Source organism: Diabrotica undecimpunctata, chromosome 9 (genome assembly GCF_040954645.1).
Source record: "Diabrotica undecimpunctata isolate CICGRU chromosome 9, icDiaUnde3, whole genome shotgun sequence".
NCBI lineage: Eukaryota > Metazoa > Arthropoda > Insecta > Coleoptera > Chrysomelidae > Diabrotica > Diabrotica undecimpunctata.
Genome location: NC_092811.1, coordinates 9205687 through 9226343, shown reverse-complemented (window position 1 = coordinate 9226343; position 20657 = coordinate 9205687). Strand labels below are relative to the sequence as shown.

Genomic DNA, 20657 nt, shown 5'->3' with positions numbered 1-20657 from the left:
GTCACTGATCACTCTTATCGAATCTAGCAAGGAACGTTCATTACCGGTGATTTCTAAATTACGGTGATTAAATCACCGGTAGTGAAAAAACGTCCCATCACTAGTTCGTAATTTTCAGTAGTCGAAAAATACTTTAACTTGTATATAGAACATTTAACACTCAATGTGGCTACTTGATTTTACAAACCAAATTTGAATAATTACTTACCAGTTAAAACTAAAACATACATTATTGTTTAATCCAATAATTTTTAACTTATCAGTGACCGAATAAGCATAGTAACCTTGCAGTCGAACTGTATTCAATGCTCTCTCGGGTAACCATGGACTCCACAGCTTCGCCATTAGATCATACAGCCAGTTAGTGGATAGACCTTTAGCTATTATGTCTTCTTTGTGAGGAGCATACCTGAAACGCAGATGCAGATAAAGAGTATGTGAAGTATGTAACACAACAAATAGTAATGCAAACTGCCTTGTAGTCTTAATAAAATAAAGAAGAATTGAAAATGAGCAAGGATAAAAATTGAATAAAAAAACTTAACACGTTCGCAGACAAGACGGCATATCCCGTCACACACACAGGGACAAGACGCGATATGCCGTCCAAACAAACAGCTCGGTATAATACTTAAAGCGGCATTTTTCGTCGTGCGTATATTGGTTTCGCCGTACGAACACGATTGATGACCCAGCACACATAAAAATATTTCGTAAAATGTCCCTGCATACTCTTGTGTTTTGGTGAATGCACTTCCTACATTTTTATGCTGTAAAAGTTATATACAGTGCTTAAATTAGTGCAAAGCAGTTTTATGTGTTTGGTAAGTGTCAATAAGTCCTTAATTTTATATATTTGGATTTTATAATGCAAAAACTGAACAAAAAAGTAAAAAAATACTTAGAGTGCCGTGGTTCCTCCAGAAAATTTGTCCTTAGACGAGTCACTAATGCTATTTCGTGGTCGGTTGAGCTTTCACGCGTGGACATCATATCTTCATGGACAACTTTTATAATAGTCTCTCTCTTTCTTAGATTCTTCTTTGTCGAAAAACCCATACAACTGGTACCTTATGAAAAAATCGTAAAAGAAATCCTGCCGCAATCGTAAATGCCAAGTTAAAGAAAGGTGAACCCCGTTGGAGCCGATGTGGTCAAGTATACGTTTCAAAATGGAGGGATAAACGGGATGTTATTTGCATGACCACGAAATATCATTCTAAATTGATTACCGCTAAAAACAGGTATGGCGTTGACTATTTCACTCATCTTAAAATTTTCACATAATCTGACCAATCACAAACCAAACACAGCTTGTGTTATCGCGAAAACACCAACTGTCTTTCAATTCTGATTGGTTTATCAGCTTCGTGTTTTCAACGACGTAACCATGGATACCGATCGCAAAGCAAAGTTTGACGTTTGCCAAAAAAATTATTGTAGCTGTATACGTCGAAATGAGTCGTTTCGGTGGTACTTCAAACGAAGTTATAAACCAAAACATTAAAGAAAATATACCGAGTAACACAAGAAAATCTAAATCTTATATATGGAGACAATTTATGATGTTCTGTGTGGATCGCAACTACAAATTAGATGCAGAAAATAACAACGAAAGCCCAGCATTCATTCTCATTCTACTGAATTTTTGACCTATCACTTTGTTCATGAAATAGTCTAATAAAATACCACTCGTGATTTAATTTAGCTTATAAGTCTGTCTTTTATTTCTAAACTCAACTGAGTTTCTTAAAGAAAACACCACTCGTCCTACGGACTCGTGGTGTTTTCAAGCAACTCAGTTTCGTTTAGAAGTAAATCGACAGACTTATCGCGAAAATTGAATCACTAGTGGTGATTACTATTGAAAATGTGAAACCTGAGAAAGTAGCTAATTACAACAAGTTTATCTCTGGCATTGACCGTAGTGACCAGATGATTAGTTATTATTCATCTTCGAGAAAAAGTATTAGATGGTATAAAAAACTAATGTTCCATCTCCTAGACATTTCTCTTTGGAAAGCATTTTACATAAAAAGAACATTAGACACACAGTTATCGTTCCTTCAATTTCGCGAAGAAATTGTAAAAGAATATTTAGGAATTAATAAAGATGAGCAAGATGGAAGAAACTTGGTGACGACGGGACCATTACATAGTGGTAAAAGGCCACGACTGGATCAACAAATAGCAAACAGGAACACTGATTCTGACATGCACTTTCTCGATAAAATACCGAACCCAAAAGATCCAAATAAATCCTGCCATTTAAGATGCAAACATTGTACGAAAGGAGACCAAGTATCTTTGTAAGACGTGCCTCAGCAGGCCAGCTCTTTGTGTCGAACCTTGCTGCGAAGATTACCATAGACAATAAAATTGTTGTTTGTAATCAATTCGTCCCCTCCCCTCCCATTTTTCGTGTGACGGGAAACGCCGTCTTGTATCCAGCTCACGAAAATATACTTTGCTAGGGACAAGACGGTATTTGCCGCTTACCATTTTTTTGTCAAGAATATATGTTTTTTTCATAATAAATCATGCTACCTATTTTTAATTTTATTTTCCATAAAATGACGTTTTTAACAGATGTGCCTGTTAAGCTAATTGATTATAAAGATCGGTTATGATCATTTAGGTACCTATTTAAAAAACAGATGTAGCATATTGAGGTACTTACAAATTACTTGGATGCGATTCGTGATTCCCAATTACAGCAAACACCGGAGTCGTAGGAAATTTTTCTTGTAAAGCTCTAAAAGCATGGCTAATAACCTCCGTATTTGATTCAATTGTTGTGTTCCAGATTGTATGATCAACAATGTCTCCAGTAAAATAAATGTAGTCTAAGTCCTTAAGATATACAACATCAAAAGAATCATAAGAAAAATACTGTACAATTTCGTTACCTTATGAGTATCGCTGATATGTTGTAGAGTACTTTCATAAAGCCAAGAGGGAATGTCGCAATCGTATTCTCCCCAATAGCCAGCATTTTGTCCTTTTGTTACATTGCCTAGTCCTTTCTTACAACATAGCGGATAGCCACACTTAACTGCTCCATTATGTTCATAGTCCAACGAAATATGTGGGTCTGTTAGGTGAAGGACTTTTAAACTCCTCTTACTTGGATCTCTAGTATTCTGAAAATAATAAAAACATTACAACTCCTCTTCGAGAACGTATGTTTCTTAGTTTTTTTTATTATTTTTGTGTATTTTTTTATTCAGTGCATAGTTATTTTAATATTATATCTGTATAATTTTTAATAAATAACAGTCAAGTATCCGGGATAGTATTTTAAAGTAACACTTTACTAGAAAACTTTATTAAAGCCATCATAAATGAAACACCATATCATTATCTTCTAGACATTTGTAAGTTTCTCAACAATACATTTCTAAATTGTTGGATTGGAAGAAGAGGAGCTATCGAATGGTCACCTAGACATTCGGATATGACACCTATAGATTATTGTTTATGGGGTAATTTAAAAAGCAAAGTGTATGTAAGTGGGTCACAGACTATCGAAGAAGTAAAAGAACAGAATTACAGAAGAGATAGTACTAATTTCTCCAGAAACGATTAGAAAAGTTTTAGATGAATTATCATTCAGAGTGGATTGTTTTTCCAAAGACATTGCGGTCATATTGAACACCAGCTTTAAATTTTTTCTTTAGATGCTTTCTGTTAGCTTTTTAAAAAGTAAACACATCGACCAGGAGAGTCAGTTAACTTAAAGCATCAGCGAGAAGTGCTACTACTAATGGCAAGTGCCACCTTGCCGAAACGTCGTCAAAATAACGGTTTTTATCAAAACCAAAATTATTCAACGCGGAGTCAAACCCGGAAAACTACATATAACTCCCGCGGAAATTTCCAGTGTAACATATGCTGATCACAACATTGTTTTATTGACCATACAACACAATATCAATCGCTATGATATGTTACACGTTTCCACCTCTATATTCATTTTACAGTACGTACGAATAGTGGTTATTGTCAAATTGACATTAAAAATTTCAAACGAAGTTCTGAAAGAATAAACAAACAATTAATAAAATGCCTATTACTTTGTACACCGTCCAAGAAAAAGTGCAACTTGTAACATGGTACTTTTGGGGTCATTCGATATGAGTAGTAATTGATTTATTTATTGCCTTCGAAAATAGGCCCCCACCAAATGTTACACATTACCAAATTTTAAATAGTTAAAATTACCATTAAACATTTTCAAACTTCGGGATGTGTAAACAGTTGTAAAAAGTGTCATGAAGGTAATAAACCACGTGTTAGACCTGTCGATGAGGAGCGTCAAAACAGGGATATTGATATTTGTGCTTTTGTGGAAGCTAGTGAACCCTGCAATAAAGTACAAATTGCTATAGAAGTTAACGTGAATGCTCGAAATGTCCAGCGAGTTCTCAAAAGGAATGGGTATCACTGTTTTAAGATACAACCAACACAAGAACTGTTTCCGTAAGATAACTTTAGGCGGATGGAGTTTTGTGAAATTATGTTAGATAAACAGAATGAAAATGTACACTTTTTAAAAAATATTTAATTTTCTGACGAATCTTCATTTTCATTACATAAAAAACACAATCCATCCGTTGCAAGGTATTATACTCGGAAAAATAAGCACCTCAGTGTTGCAGTGCAAACGCAGCATCCATCATCATCATCATCAGTAGCTCGACAACCCTTTCTGGGCCCTGGATTGTTCTAGGATTTTCTACCATTCTGTTCTATTCCTTGCTTTGTTTTTCCAGTTGGTAATCTTAAGTGTTTTCAGATCTTGTTCCACTTGTTCCATGTATCTAAGTTTGGGTCTTCCCTTTGACCTTCTTCCTACTGGTGTTTGCCTCATATTATGTTTTGGTGTTTCAGTCTCCAACATTCGTTCAACATGGCCCATCCAGCGCAGACGTCCGATCTTTATGGATGTTATGATCTCGGGTTCATTGTATGCTGTATATAGTTCAAAGTTATATCTTCTGCGCCATATGTCATTTTCTTTTACCCCCTTATATATGTGTCTAAGGATTTTTCGTTCAAATGTGCCTAATAGGTTTTCATCGCTTTTCGATAGTGTCCATGTCTCTGATCCATATACAAGGACCGGTTTTATCAGGGTCTTGTATATTTTGCATTTGATTTTTCTTGTGATGTTGTTAGATCTTAGATGTTTAATTAGTCCATTATATGTTTTATTAGCGATATGTATTCTTCTTTTAGCTTCTTCACTGACATTGTTATCTGCGGTAACTAGTGAACCTAGGTATGTAAAATTTTTCACGCTTTCGATGTTATAGTCTCCTATTGTCAGATTCTGTAGGTTTCTTTGGCCTGTCGATTTACTGGCCTTCATGTATTTGGTTTTTATTTCATTAATGTTTAGGCCACAGTTTTGTGCCGCTCTTTCTATCGCATTAAATGCTTCTGTCATTTCTCTTTCGCTTCTAGCTATGATATCAACATCATTTGCAAATGCCAATGTTTGTACACTTTTTGTTATTATTGTTCCTCTGGTGTTGACTTTTGACTCCCTAATTATTTTCTCTAATATAATGTTGAATAGAATACAGGATAGGGCATCTCCCTGTCGTAGGCAAGTTTTCACATGAATTGTATCTGTTAGTTCGTTTTGAATTCAAATTTTGCTTTGTACTTTAAGTGTTTCTTTTATGATATCAATGAATTGAGTTGGAATATTAAACTCTTTCAGTGCATGAATCATGCATGAATCATAGGCACTCTCAAAGTCAATGAAAAGATGATGTGTGTCTATATTAAATTCACTAGTCTTTTCCAAGATCTACCTCAAGACGAAGATCTGATCTATTGTGGACTTCTGCCTACGGAAATCACATTGATATCCCCCAACTATTTGTTCCGCATATGGTCTCAATAGGTCATACACAATATTTGACAGTATTTTATATGCCACAATCAGTAGTGTTATTGCCCGGTAGTTTTTACATTGAAGCTGATCTCCCTTTTTATGTAGTGGAATAATTACTCTGGTATTCCAGTCTTGTGGCAGTTGTTTATTATTCCATATGTTCACTATTAGTTCGTGTATCACATTCAATAGGGAGTCTCCACCTTCCTTTATTAATTCTGCGCTAATATTGTCTAATCCAGGTGACTTGTTGTTTTTCAGTCTGGTAACTGCTTCTTGCATTTCAGCCACTGAAGATGAGGTTGTTTCTCTAGTATCCGTTTGATCCAGTATAATTCCATCATATGGTGGATCTTCGTTTTTTTTAAACTGTTCTTTGAAGAATTCTGTCCATCTTTGTAGTATTTCACTCTGTTGTGTTACTATATCTCCTTCTTTGCCTCTACACATCATTGTTCTTGGTTTAAATTCTTTTCTACTTTTGCAGGTATCTCATCATTTTCTTCACAGTGTACGAAATATTCGATCATTCTTTGGTTTTGCTGTAATTTTATTTACCGCATCTATGACAAGTCGAAGAGAATCGTGCAACCTCCCACTCAAATTCTTGGCAACCAAATGCTCTTTGTGAATGACGCAGTGAACACACAAAATTCCAGGTACTGCTTGTTTCAGATGTGCAATAAATCCCCAATGGCGTCCTGTCATTGCTGCTGCATCGTCAGTAGCACAGGCGATCATATTTAATAAGGGAATCTCTTTTTCCTCAAAAAATCTGTTAATGACTTCAAATATGAAAGATCCTTTTGTATCAGTAATCAGACTTCTAACAAATAGCATTTCCTCGGCCATTTCTCCATTGTCGTCAATGAATCGGACATATGACAACAGCAAAGCTATGCTGTCACTCAGGGTACTCTCGTCAAGTTGCACAGTAAACTCTCTGCTTTTCAATTTGTTGCAGAGAACATCTTCGACATTCGCTCCCATTTCATCAATCCTTCTGGAGACAGTATTATTGCGGAGAGGAACTGCATCTGTTACTTGGCTGGCCTGACTGGGTACCAACATAGTATCAACTATCTCTTTGACAGCTGGGAGGATGAGTTCTTCTCCAATTGTGTGCGGCTTGCCACTTTTTGCTATTAAGAATGATACCTTGTAGGAAGCAAGTAAACCCTTGTCGTTTTTCTTGGTAGCTTTTGCAATCAATGACCCAACAATAACTCGCCTTTCATACTTTGCCTTGAGCTCCTGTAAACGAAAGAAATACACATTCACTTTAATTATTATAAGTAATGGTAATAAAGTTTAAAAAAGGTTTCGTTTCAGTCTGACTTTTGGTAATAGAAAGTAAAAATAATTATAATATGTTGATACCTAGGTACAGTTACGATCACTAAATAGTTTACACTTTAATTTTTACATTGTAATACTTTTGACGTAAAAGGTGCGTTTAAACGGGGTAAAAATTTAAAAAAATAGGCTCCTAATTACGTAAGTCTGTAAACTATTCAATGATTGTAACTGTACATGGAAAAATTACATCCTACAAACAAAAGACTTTTACTCACCGCAAAATATTGGATGGGTCTGTCTGGATTGGATAAGACGAGGCGGCTTCGTGGATTCGTTTGACAAAGATTTTGCACAAATAAGACACAATGGTAGATTCTTATTTCCTGGCAATTCAATGAATCCATATTTCAAATACTCCGTTGAGTACTGCCGGCACTTTTTTTTAGGTGCTGACATTTTGAGAGCAAAACAAAAGAGTAATTAATTACAACTTATTGAGAAGGCAAAGAATAAAAACACTATCTTGCAATTCTCAATAAATAATTATATTGCCACGCGTCGACGTCTCTGTCCGAATTCTAACATTGTGACTAATAATGATTCTAATATTGTGACGCCTCGTGTTCGACAAGATCTGTGACTAGACGAGATGTTTGTGTTATTATTACCTGCATTGGTATACATATATTTACTTTTTATTATCCTATGGATATCCGATCGAAAGTGTTATATTTTTTCTCTTTTCTTATTTTTCTCAATTACCCATTTCTCGTTTTCCGGATGCTAAACGCCCCCCTTATGGCCCCCTTTTCTCTGTCGCCTCCCATATCGCCCCCTTCGCTCTATCGCCCCCCTGAATATCTTAAATCGACCCCGGGGGGCGATCGCCCCCAGGTTGGGAATCACTGCCTTAACCAACCTATTAAACGTGTTTGGCGTTTATATTGTTTTTTCACTCATTGATTCAATTATAACAAGTCATTCGTATTTCTTTTATTGATACTCAATACAGTTTTCTTTTGTGCATATTTTATTTACTATTTTTCTTATGATCGCTAGTATCTTAGTTATAAAAATAGAATGCTTTTATAATTATAATGCTACAATTGGCTTCCCTTTTTATTTACCAAAAATTACTTACATTTGGATAAACGGGTGTTGATGAGGGTATATCTGCAACCCAAGAAAGTGCTGGTTTAGGATAGTAACAGTCTCGTCTTTGTAGAAGGATCGTACAGGCCAATTCTGGATCCAAGATTTTACTGTTGTTGACTACGTACTCCAGCACAGGCTAAAAATCAAAGAAGAGATAATAAAGTAATTAATAAAACTAAGTATTTCTTAAATGACCTAATATTGTTATAAAAAGAAAATATAAAGAAACAAGACATTTTTTAGACATTTGACAGAAAAAGTTGTAGAAAATTTAACAAAAACTAAATTTGCTTTAAGATAAGCAAAATAGAAAATTAGTTCGATTGTTTTCAAAATAATCAAACAAGTCTCAAGATTCGAGTCTCTGGTAGTAGAAATATCCAGCTGCTGAAACCTTAAAGGCAATGTAAAAAAACACAACGCAAACACAGTGCTGTACAGTGAAAACAGCGCAAACCAATAATACAGAGCAATATAAATCAAGAAGTACGTGCAATGTTAAAATCTGAAGTTTGTCATGCAATAAAATCTGCCAAAACTAACCACCAGACAACATCCCAGGTGAACTCTTAAAAATGGTAGAAGATTCCATCAAGGCCTCTTTTGCGATCATAAAGTGCCGAGCAAAACCTAGAAACTAGAACAAAACCACATAAATTGTTTCTGTTTTAGAAAAAATGACGAAAAAATATGATCCTAATAATCCCAAAGATGCAGAGGAATTGTTAAAAATATATGAGAGTTTAGAAGATGACGATACTTTGGCTAAGAAAATTGATAAGTGTAACCAAGTTCAACTCACGTTGCATTATCCAAATGACGGAAATGATTCTGACAGAGATGATACCGGAAGTGATGTGGAAGACCAGTTCAATTACACTTTTGAAAGTGTTGGTCAAGGTGCACTATCTCAAAGCATGGATATTACAGCTGTTTCTCAAAAAAATACAGCAATTGAGAAAACAGTGCTGCCAAATACAACTGTGACTGAAACTCACGAATCAGGTAACAAAAGAAAAAGGGAGATTGCAGAAATATCACAAGATACTAAAAACAGAAAAAAAATATATGAAAAGAATCAATCGTAAGTGGGAAGAAAAAAAACTAGAAAAAGAAGCCATAAATGATATTTTTAAAAACAATATGGAACCCCATACACTAAATTGTCATACAATTTTGATTTGTTGGATTTTCGAAGCAGTCCATCTTTAAAAATTTAAAGAGAATATGTTGCAAGTTCATATTTTAAATAGTCTTTAAGGTGCATTGATACAAATATTCTTTGAAAATGATCACTGGATCAATAATAAATTTGTTTATCTTTAATCTTTTTGGAGGTCGAGAATTGCTTTAAGGATAGAACTCTATTTTTTCTTTGAAACTTAAGTTCAGCTACATTATTACCAACAATATTTTCATATCATTTTCGACTTAACGTCCACTTATGGCGATTAATATTCTCATTGCCAGATATTCCAGTAAAAAGTGGTGCAAATATATCTAAAACTCTAAATAAAAAATAAACTACAAAATTGAAAAAAATGAAATATGAAAATATGAAAAATATGAAATAAAAATAATAATTTTTATTTTTTTTATTAGTGTCTATCTTTTGAATTATCGTTTATCAACAAAATAAGCAATGATGCGGCCATTTTGCCAATGAGTTTATTTTTATTGTTGGTGTACAAGCAGAACCCATGGAACTTACCATATTAAGGTCTACAACTTGCTTACAGAATCCAGTAGAACTCAATGTAGCCTCTAAATGGTACGTATTGCATATGAATTCGGCTACTTTTTTAGTAAGTCCAGACAATTGAATTTTTACAATGAGTAGTTTGCACAGTCCACAATAAGCGTTATTTTTAATAAAATTTAGCATTGTTCTTTCTTGAGTAACGAACACATTTTCTAAAAGACTTCTGAATGTCTCTACATCTATTTCCTTATAGTGATCTAGACCCACTCGTTTGGCAAAAAGTTCTTGTATCGTTTCTGAAAGAAAAGAAAGAAAAATGTAGCAATAATAAAGCAAGTCGGAAAAGATTAAATGAAGTCTGTAAGTGTTAAAAATATTAGAAAAAGCTGCTGAAGAAAGCGACCTAAAACACTGTACTTCAGCACACTGAATACAGTCACGGAAAGCACTAATAAGCAACAAACAAATCAAAGATAGTCCATAAAACATAATTAAATCAAGATGAAAATAATACTACGAAGGAGTACCCACTAAATGCGAATTAACACTACATAGAGACGAAGAAATTTAATAATAAATCGCAAGTACCGATGATATTATGAAAGAAGAAATCTAAGATACACTAAAAACAACTAAAAAATAGGAAAGCTGCTGAAATTGATAACCAACCAATGGGTTTATTAAAAACCAACATAGATCGGTCCTTAAACTTGCTACAGAAATTATTTACCTATATAGTCAGCCGAAAAACTAAAAATAGTTTGAAAATTTAGTGTAATGGAAACAATAGCAAAAAAGGAGATTTCAGAAAATACAAGAAAAGACAAACACTACTGAGTGCCAGTTCTAAAATAATGTCGAAGTTCATAATGAATAAACTAAAGCCGAAAATATATCTCTAGTGCCTACGAAACGAACTTCAAAAAAAGCGACAAAGAGTATTATTTTCAATAGATGCGTCGAAGAATATTATTTGTAACTGTACGTCAAAAAAATCTATAAAGATCAGTGGCGGACTAAGGCTAAATCAAGCCCTAGGCAACATTGTAATTCCGGGCCTATTTTTCAGTCATGACACATATTTTGCGTTTGGTACTGTAAACGCCATATAGGAAGAGGTAGACAATGGCGTGATTTATTTCTACCTAATATATTATTAATGAAACATATTGCTTATTTTTGTCTGATTTCTTTCTTTTTTTCATTCAATGTGCTTAGCCTTGGCTGGCATGCCTTAGTTGTAAAAGTCTTACATTGTTGGAAAATAAAGAATTTGTTATTTAAATATAAATATTGTTTATTAAGTGGTTAGGTTGGGTTAGGTTTGTTGTTTTTTAAAGTTATTAAGTGATTTGGTTGGGATAATTTATATTGGGCAATTTCAGAAAATTATAATATAATTATTATACTGTAGCTAACTTCAATTTGCTCTTCGCGCTGTTGCCATGTAAATCATCAAACAATCATAAATAAGGAAATACCAATATTTTTTTTATTAATATGTATTAATATATTAGCGAAAATTGATCTATGGTTGGCTTTTGAACTGAAATTAATGTAAATGTTTTGTTTTTAACATGTTTATAGATTTGTACGTAAATATATGTAAATTTGTACCTTGGCACCAACGTAAATGCAAAATGGGAACAGGCCACAGAAATTAAGGCGAGAATAGAACGAGCTAGAGCAGCATTTAGCAATATGAAAAAGCTCCTCATAAGCAGGGATTTGTCTCTTCCCCTAAAACTACGTCTAGTTAAATGCTACATTTTTCCGATCTTACTGTATGGTGTGGAGGCCTGGACGCTGACGGAGACGCTCACGAGAAAACTAGAAGCATTCGAAATGTGGGTGTACCGACGCATTCTTCGTATATCCTGGACCGAACATGTCACCAACACAGAGGTAATCCAAAGAATCGGAAAGGAGAAAGAAATCGTGAATACAATTAAACAAAGAAAGCTTGAATATCTAGGCCAGAGACACGATAAGTACCGTCTACTGCAATTGATTGTCCAGGGAAAAATAGACAGTAAGCGAGGGCCAGGCAGGAGAAGACACTCGTGGCTCCAAAATCTGAGGAAGTGGTTCGGGCTCACATCGGTCGAACTATTCAGAAGCGCCGCAAATAAGATCAGAATTGCCATGTTAATAGCCAACGTTCGCAACGGACAGGGTACTTGAAGAAGAAGAAGACGTAAATATATGTCTAAACAAATTATATGGTATGGAAATATTTCTGCGAACATCGAAACTTCGCAATCATGTTTCTACCCTTAACTAAGGGGTGCGCAAAAGTAGCATTTCTTCAAAAATTGTCATTGCGAAAACGTGAAAGGCTTTAAAAAAAATGGCGTGTGTTGGTTGTAGCGTGGGCATCTTTGAAAGTGGTTTTGTGGCCAAAAATGAAGGCAGACTTATGGATTTTTATTTCAAACACGGTGTTTTGAAGGTGATAGTGTGCCGGTGCAGAAATACCTTAAAAATGGACAGCAAAATGACTTTTAGATGCAATAAAAAAGTCATATTGAAGAAAAAAGCTCCTAAAAAGTGTGAAAGTAAGAAAAGGTACGTTTTTTGAACATTCTAGATTGCCATTGGACAAAATTTTTCTTCTGGTGTCGGCTTTATTGCATCTTAAGCCTCCACGACAATCTCTTGTGGAGAGTGAGTAAGGGATATCGTCTTCTACAATGGTAAATTGGTACAGTTATTGTAGAGAAGTGTTTATTAGTTTCGCTAAAAACAACTCTACAAAGCTGGGAGGAAATAATACTGTTGTAGAGATCGACGAGGCAAAGTTTGGGAGGAGAAAGTATAATAGAGGACGTCTGTATACTGGCCAATGGATATTTGGAGGATACGAGCGAAACACTGGAAACTTTTTCGTTATTCCTGTTGATAGAAGGGATGCCGATACTTTGCTCGGAATAATTCGCGAATGGATTCTTCCTGGGACAACCATTTATAGCGATTGTTGGAAATCATATAATTGTTTGGCCCATGAAGGATTTAAACATCAAACTGTGAATCATTCCAAGCATTTTGTCGACCCTGATACTGGCACACACACACCAATAACATTGAGAGGTTGGCGGGAAGTTCGCAGTAGTATTCCCAAATATAGCGTCAGGCAGGAACATTTTATTGGATACCTCGCCCAATATTACTTCAAGAGGAGATATCCTGACCACATGGAGAGGCTGCACCATTTTTTTAAAGCTGCGGTAGAATTGTACAATTCTGCCGCATCAACTTCTGCCGAGTTGTTGATAATTACATGTCATATTATTATGATAATTTACTATTTTAGTAGTTGTTTGTACTGTCCATTTTTAATGATCTACCGCTTTTTATTCCACTTTTATTTTTTTTATCTTAATTCATACTTTTATTAACTTTCTGCATCGCAATTATTAAAATTTGGCCTTTTCTCGCATTTTTAGGCTAAGTCCAAAAAAAAAACCGCGATTTTTGGCAAATCCGTTTAATGTAAATATTTACCATTCACAGCACCGATCAGTTGCTGCTGCGCTACTGACAGCGTGGATAAATATGTAAACAAGGCGCTCGGATCGAATCGGTAAGAACTGGAAAATAATGATTTGCGCTGGATTTTCGTAACTGGCGCCTACTGTAGTTTGGTTTCAAGGCATATAGAATGTAGTTGTATTTAATTATCAGATTCTGAGCAAAAATTGGACTGTTTAAAAATTTTTTTAGAATTGTGTTTAAATTTGGAAAAGTGGCAATAATATTATTTTTCTTAACAAATAACCACATGGATATGCGAAATAATATTTTCTTTACTTATAAAAGTCTTAAATTGTAATACTTAATTTTTTAGTTCGGCTAGATTTAAATCTTGTTCATAACATTGTTATTCGTCCATTGGAGAGTCACTAACATCACTTTCATGAAAATTGTTTTAAATTTAATGTTACTCACAGCAGGTAATGTGGTCGGTAAAGTTTCCATGTTCTGACAATTTTGTATATACATTTTTTCAATCATTCGTCCGTTTTGTCATTAGCGTTGTTTCCTTGGAAAATAATTTACAGACCTATTAGTACAGTAAGTTGTTGAGTTCCGTATAATCCAACCAATCTCATTTAACTTTTTCACCGGTATTCATTTTTCAGAAGAACGAGGCAATAGCTAATTTTCTTGTGATTTATTTTGACCCTTCTTCTTCTTCTTCAAGTTCCGCTCCTATCGGAGAATGGAAATCATTCTGGCAATTATAATTTTGTTGGTTACGCGTAGCCACGAGATTTTACGTCTTCCTACGCTTCTTCTGCCTTTGATTTTACCCTGCATTATATTCCTTAGTAGTTCGTATTTTTCACCACTCATGATGTGCCCCAAGTATTCCAAGTTCCTTATTTTTATGGAATTTAAAACTTCGCATTGTTTTCCTAGTTGTTCGAGAACTTGTTCGTTTGTTTTGCGATCCATCCATGATATTTTCAAAATACGTCGGTAACACCACATTTCGAATGCTTCTAGCTTTTTAATGTTCAACTGTTTCAAGCTTCAACCCCATACAAAAGGGTAGAGAAAATATAACATCAAAGCATTCTTATCCGGAGCGATATATTGATATTGCGATTACAAAAAAGTTTTCTCATTCTATTAAAAGTTGACCATGCAATTTCAATGCGGCATCTTATTTCCTTTCTCTGATCAGTATCTTCTGTGATCCATGCTCCAAGGTATTTGTAGGAAGATATTTGTTCAATTTCTGTATTATCTAGTACTAGCTTAACTTTGATGTTTTGTGCTTTTATAAATATCATGAACATGGTTTTCTTTAAATTTATTTTTAGTCCATAATCGTTGCAATATATATTAAGTTGTTCAGCAAGGTGTTGCAGTTCTTCTAGTGTTCCTGCCAGAAGGACGGTGTCGTCAGCATATCTTATGTTATTAAGTGGCTCACCGTTTATTATAAGGCCCTCACTGACTTCGGCAAGCGCTAATTCTGAGATGGCTTCACTGTATAAATTGAATAACAAGGGTGATAAAATATTTGGGTGATTTGGTTCCAATAGAGGTTACATATGTTTCTAATGTCTCTACTGTCTATGTTTTTATTTACTAAAATTTCTTTATGCCGATTATGCTGCACTCTGTCAAATACCTTCTTAAAATTTATGAAACAGGCATATACTTTCTGATTTATATCTAAGCATCTCTGCGAAAGAACACTTACTGCAAACAGTGCATCTCGTGTTCCCAGTCCTTACCTAAATCCCATTTGTGTATTACCCTTCGTTATATCGAATAGAAGATAATTCCAAAGATTTATTAATTAATTGTAGTGGATTTTTTTATACAATACTCTTGCATGGCGTCTGCTAAGTATCTGGCCATAATGCAATGTCGTTTATAAAACTCTTAGTTTTATCATTACTTTTAAATTGGTTTAAATTTATATTTTCTTAAAAGGAAAAAGACAGTTAAGATTTGATTTCACATATAGTGCGTCTGTATATCCGCTTATACGTATTTCACCCTAAAATGGATCTTCATAACGGCTATTCAAAGACGCTCTGTCTTTTTCCTTTTATTCCGGTATACTCTTTGTGAGTACTAAAAACCCACTCGCTAAAGATTTATGCTTAGTTGAGGAGATATATTGTGGAATGCAATTTTATATTCCCCATGTATTTAATTACATCTTTATTAACGTCTGTTTTGCCTTGCAATTTTTAGAAGGCACAGATTAAAGCAGAAATCTGAATTTGGTTTCGAAAAATTATTTTACGGATTTATTATATTTTCTTCTTTTATTTCATCTTCACAATCGGAATTGGTTGGTTTTCCTGCTGGTTTTTTTGCAGAATAGTTTCGGACACAAATGATGTTTCTGGAGTTTAAACAGGTGAAATTTTGTTAAAATGATGACGATTGTTCTCCATCTACAGTTAAAAATGTTTCCAATGTTATTTTCATTTGATTTGCCACTTTATCTTGATCTGCTTTTCGTTTTATTTTTTCACACTCAATTAAATTTTTATAGGAACTCAGGAATATAGAGAATATATAGAGAATATAGGAATTTTAAAGACTACATTTGGTTTAACAATTTGAAGATATTAATCAATTAAATTACTTTTTTTTACGAATAGCAGCTTTTCTAGCCTTTTGGTGAACTTGCGGTAGCCTTGGCGGTTTTTGGATTAGGTGCCTTTGGTTTTTTCGTAGGACTGCCTTTATTTGATTTATTAGTATTGGTAGGTGTTTTTACTTTGGCCTCTGCGGAAGTCGGAACTGGAAATGAAGATGACGCAGTTCCAGGATCTGACTTCTTTTCAACTTTCTTCGCCTTGGCCGGCTTTTTCTCTGTCTTTGATGCCGCTTCTTTAGCTTTAGTCACTTTCTTTACAGATTTTGCCTTCTCGCTGGTAGCAGAACGTTTGGCGCGGCGGTGGCAGTTTTTTTCGGTTTAGTTGTTCCTCCAGCTTTCATTTTTCTCCTAAACTAGGCTTTGTAGATCCAGAACAGGATGATATAGACGGTATCTTGAAGATCCTGACGCTCAATTTCCCTGTATTTACACCAACGATTCAGTAGCAACGGCAGCTTTTAAATATTATTTGATGAACGGTGCAACTTTTTCCGCACCTACTTCGTAATTTGCAGCGCTATATTTCTTGATAGCTTGAAGACAAGAACCACCTCTTTTTGGATTTTTGCCTTGTTTTCGGTTTTGGATGGTGAAGGTGTTTGTGGCGTTCCAGATTCCAACGTAACTAAAGTGGCTGATGATTGGTTTTCTATATATGTATTTAGGAGATAAGAGGGGGCAGGAAATGTTGCGAAAGAAACCAGAGCCAAAGAAGGAGTCGCCCTGTTAGTACACAGAAAATTTTTACACCAAGTACAGGAATGTAAATATACCTCTGAAAAATGAAAAGTGTAAAAGTTAAGAACAAACGACGCTAGAACCGGAAACACCAGAAATTACCACAAATGTACAACTTAATATAAATGTACAGGAAGTTCGGAATATACTTGAAAACCTAAAGACAGGAAAGCAGCAAGTAAAGACGGAATACCAAACAAATTTCTGAAATATTGTAGAGCAGCAATGACAGAACAATTAACAACATTAATTAATAAAATTATTAAACACAATAAAATACCGGAAGAATGAAGACAAGCGAACTAATTCTACTATTCAAAGAACGAGATAAAAAACAGTCAGAAAACTACAGAGGTATAAACTTGTTAAATACTACGCTAGTGAAAGGTCATGTACAGATGAAATATTCGTTATAAAGCAAATTACTGAGAAATCACTAGAGTATAATAGACCATAATTTTTGTGTCTAGTTGACCTAACGAAAGCGTTTGACAGAATAAGACTCAAAGATGTAATCCATCTTCTGTATAATAAAGAAGTAAATATTATAAAGACTGTCAAAAACATCTACCAAAACAACAATGTGGAAGTCAGAATAGATGGACAACTTACAGAACCTATAGAAATAGGCAGCAGAATAAGACAAATGGATTCATTCAGTCCCATGCTCTTCAATTTAATCATGTATGAAATCATCAAAAGCGTTAACAAAGGAAGAGAATACAGAATGGGAAACAAAGAAATAAAAATACTCTGTAAAGCATACGACGCAATATTGATAGCCTAGATGAAGATAGTCTGCAAAGACTGGTCTGCAAAGACTACTACTGGAAAGTAATGGAAATAAAATACCTAGGAATTACACTGTTTAGCTATGGAGACCTGGACAAAGAACTGAGAGATCAAGTACAAAGAGCAAATAGACTAGCAGGATGTCTTAATAACACTATATGGCCAAACATATACAATAACTCTGAGATGAAGTCAAGAATTTATAAAGCCAGCGTAAGATCAATAATGATATATACCTCAGAAACAAGACCCGACACAGCCACAATGCAAAGGCTGCTGGAAACCACAGAGATGAGAGTACTGAGAAGAATTACAGCAAATACGCTGAGAGATCGAAAGAGAAGTGAAGACATTAGAAGAAAATATGAGGCGCTCCGAGGAAAAAGGGCGAATACGCCAGTTACAGTTTTTTTTTTAATGCAATGGATAGCCTGATCATTATTCGAACAATGTACCACCATAACATGGTTTATTCGTCCTTTCTATTCAGAACTATAATAGGTTGACTTAACGGAAGCAAACTGTATGAATCTTAAAAAGTATGGTAAATGTTCCGTGGAACAACGGCGAATACGCCACCGCTACGTCGGTACACAGCTACCCCTCCCACTTCTGTCTTGCCAAATTTCTGAATAAAATTTCCGTGATTTCCGTCTTATTTTTACCGTTTTAAGCTACAGTGTCGTTTTGCTTGTCAAAACAAGTAGTTTTTATTTTGATTAGTTTGAATAGTTTGAGTTACTTTACTAATAAAGTTAAAATTTTACTGCTACAATGTCAGAAAGCGAGTTTACAGAAGACCAAAACAAAGGCTACACTAGAAAAAGGTCGAAAACTGAAGACACGTGGCAAAAGAATGTGAATAAAGTTAAAAGAAACTCAGGTGAAGAATACAGCACCATTAAAAACAGAAAACTTGTGCCTAAGCGGACTGTGGGAAGTCCCTGTTCCTGTGGATGTTTTGAGAAAGTAGGTTTGGAGAAAATTAGTATAATTTTTAAAAACTTTTGGGAATTATCTGAGTATAACCTACAAAACACTTACTTATCTAAAAGAGTGAAATCTGTTTCTGTCAACCGTTGTCGCATTAAAAATCGACCTAGTCGAAAGTTACGTAGTATTGAGTACAGTGTACTTTTTGAAAGCAATGAATTTAAAGTCTGCAGAAAAGCATTCTATGCGATTCATGGTGTCACTGAAAAGAGGGTTCGAACTGTTTTGAATAAAGTATCCACAAGTGGTAGGTACTGTAGAATTGGACAGAAGAGGAAATAAAAATCCAGTTAACAAAGTAAGTGTATAAATGAAAGAAACTGTAATGTTACATGTAAATAGTTTACCCAAATGTTCAAGCCATTACAGCAGAGCAAAAAGCCCTTACCGAAAGTACCTTTCCACAGACTTAAACATAAACAAGTTGTATGACCTGTACTGTGAGTGGATGACAGAAAATCAACCTTTAATTGAACCTGTCAGCTCACGGTTCTATCGTGACACATTTAATAAAAAATTCAATATTGGTTTCAACCCTCCTAAGTCGGATACTTGTAATTTTTGTGACAAAACAGATATGGAACTTTCAAATTGTGATGATTTACAACGTAACCAATTACAAGTTGCCAAGGAACTTCATTTAAGACGAGCCAAAGCAGTTCAAAAAATACTTAAAAGTTATAAAAGTAATAATGAAGACTCAGTTTTAGCAATTTGTATAGATCTACAGCAAACTCTCCCTACCCCTAAACTGACGACATCTGTACAGTATTACAAAAGGAAGCTTTGGACCTACAATTTTGCAGTCCATGATGTTAAATCTGGAAAATGTGTTATGTACATGTGGAATGAAAGTACTGGAGGTCGCGGTTTATGTGAAATAGCAAGCTGCTTGTCCCATTACTTTGATTCTATGGATCATCAAGTCAAAAAAGTTGTGTATTTAGTCACAATTGTGGCGGCCAGAACAAAAATATGAACATTGTTTTAGCTTGTTTGAAAAAAATTCATGAATTAAAATTTGATTTCATAGAACATTACTTTATGATTCCTGGACATTCATATTTACCTTGTGACAGGGATTTTGGTCACATTGAGTTAAGGCTTCGAAATATTGATGTTTATTCTGAAGACCACTATATTGACTTAATTCGTTCATCAAGGAAGGTCAGACCATTCAAAGTAGTAAAAATGACATCATCAATATTTTTTAATTTCACTGCTCTTCAGAAGTTAATTACAAAAAGAAAATCAACTGCTAGTTTTAAAGATGGTAAAGTATTTCTTTACTCCAAGTTGTTCAAACAAGGGGTTTTCCATACAACCATCGTACCAAAATGTTTTGTCCGAACAAGTTGTTTTGCAGAAAGGAAAAGTAGGAGAATATCAACGCCATTTGTTTGATTTATCTGCCGCAGTTTTGTCTCCTAAATACCAACAGCCTATAAAACTTTCAGAGGAAAAAATAAAAGACATCAAGTCACTTCTTCCATACATACCGCTTCATCATAGGAGTTTCTTTGATGAGCTGATCTCTCTCCAAGAATCACAAACCAATTTGGCAACGCTAACTGGAGAAAGTCAGGATGATGTTATGGATTTTTGCTTGAATTAATAATTTATTGTTTGGTGTTTTTTTAGTTTTTGATTTATCTTAAACAGAACAATTTTTAATTAAAAAATGTTTTTCATATCATATCCTTTGAATAAAACTTTTTTCAATATCCTGAATTATAATTTTGGTTTAGATGGGGTGATCTTATTTGCTTAACAAGCAAAACTTTTTATAAAAAAAATAGTTTTTACCTAACCGCATTACAAAATTTTGATGACGTGTATATTCGCCCTTATTGAATTAAAAACACTTTTTCAACTTTAATCGCGTTTTTCTCAAAATGCCCATTTGGCGTATTCGCCGTTTGTCCACGGTGCGCCTC

The 20657-nt window shown here is 34.5% G+C and overlaps 1 protein-coding gene across 3 annotated transcripts in view; it reads right to left on the bottom strand.

The window, feature by feature from the left end:
* Window positions 1–20657, bottom strand: part of LOC140450132 (sphingomyelin phosphodiesterase 1-like) — a 40319-nt gene that overhangs the window by 11876 nt on the left and 7786 nt on the right. For all 3 annotated transcript variants that reach the window (XM_072543570.1, XM_072543571.1, XM_072543569.1), the window contains exons 4-8: window positions 10074–10360; window positions 8349–8498; window positions 2910–3143; window positions 2681–2853; window positions 209–409 (exon numbers count right to left, since the gene is read on the bottom strand). In XM_072543570.1, the coding sequence (XP_072399671.1) occupies window positions 209–409; window positions 2681–2853; window positions 2910–3143; window positions 8349–8498; window positions 10074–10360 (1045 nt within the window). The remainder of the gene's footprint in view (window positions 1–208; window positions 410–2680; window positions 2854–2909; window positions 3144–8348; window positions 8499–10073; window positions 10361–20657) is intronic.